Genomic DNA, 3,385 nt, shown 5'->3' with positions numbered 1-3,385 from the left:
CCCATTTGACCTTGACCCTCGCTATCGTGCAGCACGTTCACTCCGCCCCATTTAGCAGCCGGACAAGCCACTCACGGACTTCTTGAAGGTAATGCGGCGTGTCACGTGTTGATTTATTTGTTTAAGGGTTATTAAATTTATTCTAAGATCATTAATCCACGGGTCAGATAAATCTTGCCTTTCAAGAATTCGTAGGATGCTTTCTTGATTGGACGTTAAAGCTAGGTTAGGTTCTCGTGTGTTGTTGACGTTCCTAAAGCTACTTTGACTTTCCAGGCCCCCGTTTTCCGTCATGGCGCCGCCGGCATCGTTTGATGAAGAAGATGAGGCATTTTGGGGAGAAGAATTAGCGAGTGACGACGGCGCACCACCGTCAACGTCCACGGATACTGATACTCCAACTCCAACACCACCTGGGACAGGGCCAACGTGTGGTGCAATTGCTGCTGCTCCCATCCAGAGCTCAATCACTCAATTTTTTGGCGGCGGTTGGAAGACACCCACGCGCTCGTGCTCTCGGGTTTTGTCAACAAACTCTACTGCTCCCTCTTCGACTCCAAGAAGAGGACCTGCTGCTGGGCAGTCGACTTCAGCAACAACGGAAGCAGGTAGAAGAATTGGAAGTCAGTCTCCGGACGCAGTTGTTCCCACTAACTGTGAAAATGATTCCGAATTCCTTCTCCTCACAAATGAGGAAAAGGATAAAGTACATTCTTCCACTAGCTTAGTGTGGCAATACTTTAAGAAAATCAACAAGGATCTTGCAAAGTGCAATTCATGTGGTAGTGAAGCCAAGACCCCTACGGGCTCCACCACTCTGCTTACTAGACACCTATCAAAAGTGCATCTCAATCTGTATTCCGAGTACTGCAGGCTTCAGAAGATCAAAACTAGACTTGCCCTTGACAGAGCCAGGAAGAGAAAGAGTAATGTCCCTAAGCTGAAAAGACTCGTTAACTTCCCACTGGACTCTAAAGGAAAAAGGTCAAAGGAAATAACGAGGGCCATAGCTGTGTTCATGGCGAAAGGCCTGAAGCCCTATTCTGTCGTCGAGGAAGTAGGATTTCTTGCACTGGTCAACGTATTGGAGCCAAGATACATGGTCCCATCTCGGTCTCAATTTTCAAGAACTATCATACCTACCATGTATGAAGACGGCAAGAGAAAGTTACAGGAAAGACTACAAGAGTTATGCGACAACGAGTCTCTGGAGTCTGTCTCTATAACTATTGATGGATGGTCTTCCAGAAAACTCGATGCTTTCTTGGCATTTACTCTCCAATTCATAAATCCAGACTGGGCAATGGAAAAGCACACTCTGGATCTTGATCCTTTCCCTGGTGCTCATACTGCTGATGCTATATGTGAAAGAATGGATGACAAATTATCAGAATATTTTCTGAATAGTCGTCATGTCAAGAAATATGTCACCTCTGATAATGGTTCTAATATGCTGGCAGCGTTGGAGCAGCCCAAAGAAGAGAGAATACTGGATGAAGAAATCGCTGAAATATTAAGACACAAGAAAGCTTGGGAACATTTTAAGTGCTTTAATCATACCGGGCAACTTGCCATTAATGACACCAAGAAGGACATGAATATGATCAGCGTCATTGAGAAATTGTCAAAGTTAGTCCAACGCTACAGTAAAAGCCGAACAGCCAAGGAGAGCTTCGAAAAATTCCAGTCCGAACTCAAACTTCCTGGACATGGCCTACTCCAAAGAGTCAAAACAAGATGGAACTCTGATTTTATTATGATGGAGAGAGCTGTTGAACAGAAACAAGCTATAGTGGCAGAATGCACTGCAGCTGGAGAAGATCATCTCACCACTCAAGAATGGAAACTAGCTGAAGGATTTGTAGAAGTTTTGCGACCTCTTGCTGAACACACCAACGAAATGGGAAGTGAACAGAAACCAACAGCTTCGATGATTCTCCCCACTATTTTTGAGATCACAAGTGACCTGAAAGACTTTATAAGAAGTGCTCCAAGAGGAACAGGAATACAATTTGCCAGGAAGATTCTTTCAAATTTAGAGAGTCGATTTGAATACTATCGGGACAATGAAACAATCAAAGTTGCTACATTAGTGGATCCTCGTTACAAAAACATTCTTGAGGATCAGTCTTGGATTCAATCTGCTCAAGAAATTCTTGAAAATGAAGCTGCAGAGAAGTACCGAGTGAGAATACGAAGAGGGCTGGAAGTGCCAACAACACCAACTAGAACTGCTTTGCATTCCCCCACTTCTGAGCCAGCTGCCAAAAAGGGAAGATGGAGACACCTGCAGCAGAAAACCGCAGTCCGCACCACACACACCAATGAGGAAAGCTCAAAAAAAATCCAAGATGAGGCAAGTTTAATAACCACTTTATCTTTCAAACTTAATTTCTTTATCTAGTTAGTTAATTCTATTTCTTATACAATTTTAATGTTTTCTCTTACAGGTGAAATCATACCTCCTTCTTCCTACCATTGAAGTAGAGGAAGACCCATTGGCGTGGTGGAAGGCTAACCACACCTCGTTTCCAAACTTAGCCTTGGTGGCTAAACAATACCTAGCTATCGCTGGCACAGAAGTATCATCTGAGCGAGTGGCATCTTCAGGTTCTAATGTTGTCACACCAAAGAGAACTAATTTGGCTACTGAGCATGTCAAAGAGCTTGTTTTCTTACATGACAACTTAGAGATTCCAGGTTTTTATTGAAATGTATGTGATAGCGATTTTGATGCAACAGACTTTCGTTCCTGTTTGGTTAATTAACTTAGTAGATGAACTGTTTCCAGTTTTATTAATTGCATGTCATGATTTGCATTGACCTTTTTTTAAATTGAAATGTATGTGATAGTCCTTTTGACACAACAGACTTATGTTCCTGTTTAGTTGTTTAACTTACTAGATGAACTGTTTCCAGTTTTTTTAATTGTATGTTACGATTTGCATTGACTTTTTTTAAATGAAATGTATGTGATAGTCATTTTGACACAACAGACTTGCGTTCCTGTTTAGTTGATTAACTTACTAGATGAACTGTTTCCAGTTTTAATCATTACATGATATGATTCGCATTGAAATTGACTGAACTGTTTTAAATTTTATTTATTTTGTAAATTGAAGATAATTTAAACTGGTCATATGAAACTGTATTATTCCATAGGCAAACCAAATAAATGATGGTTTAGAAACATTCTCTGTAAGCATTTAACAGACCTTTCCATTCCACCCACCCATTAGGCTTCTTGTTGCCATACGCAACATCTTCGAAAATTTGAACTGATGTGATTGGGGTCATTCTCACTCAGAATAGTTATTTGCCTTCGGAGGCCTGGCCTAAATGACTTCTCCGAGCAATAGGAATAGAGAAGTGTTGCTGTCATATG

At 41.5% G+C, this 3,385-nt stretch overlaps 1 protein-coding gene across 1 annotated transcript; it reads left to right on the top strand.

The window, feature by feature from the left end:
• Positions 1–292: 292 nt before the first annotated feature.
• LOC117643350 (zinc finger BED domain-containing protein 4) lies at positions 293–2,711 on the top strand. Its single transcript, XM_034382195.1, has 2 exons — positions 293–2,356; positions 2,451–2,711. Exons 1-2 carry the CDS (start codon positions 293–295, stop codon positions 2,709–2,711), a joined length of 2,325 nt encoding a protein of 774 aa, XP_034238086.1.
• The last annotated feature ends 674 nt before the right edge of the window (positions 2,712–3,385 follow it).

The sequence above is a fragment of the Thrips palmi genome, unplaced genomic scaffold (assembly GCF_012932325.1).
Source record: "Thrips palmi isolate BJ-2018 unplaced genomic scaffold, TpBJ-2018v1 HiC_scaffold_17, whole genome shotgun sequence".
Lineage (NCBI taxonomy): Eukaryota > Metazoa > Arthropoda > Insecta > Thysanoptera > Thripidae > Thrips > Thrips palmi.
This window is presented reverse-complemented; position numbering and strand designations above follow the sequence as displayed.

Coding starts and splice junctions, on each gene's coding strand:
- LOC117643350 (XM_034382195.1), top strand. CDS start 293: ATGGCGCCGCCGGCATCGTTTGATGAAGAAGATGAGGCATTTTGGGGA. Junction 2,357..2,450: donor CAAAAAAAATCCAAGATGAG/GCAAGTTTAATA, acceptor TTTCTCTTACAG/GTGAAATCATACCTCCTTCT.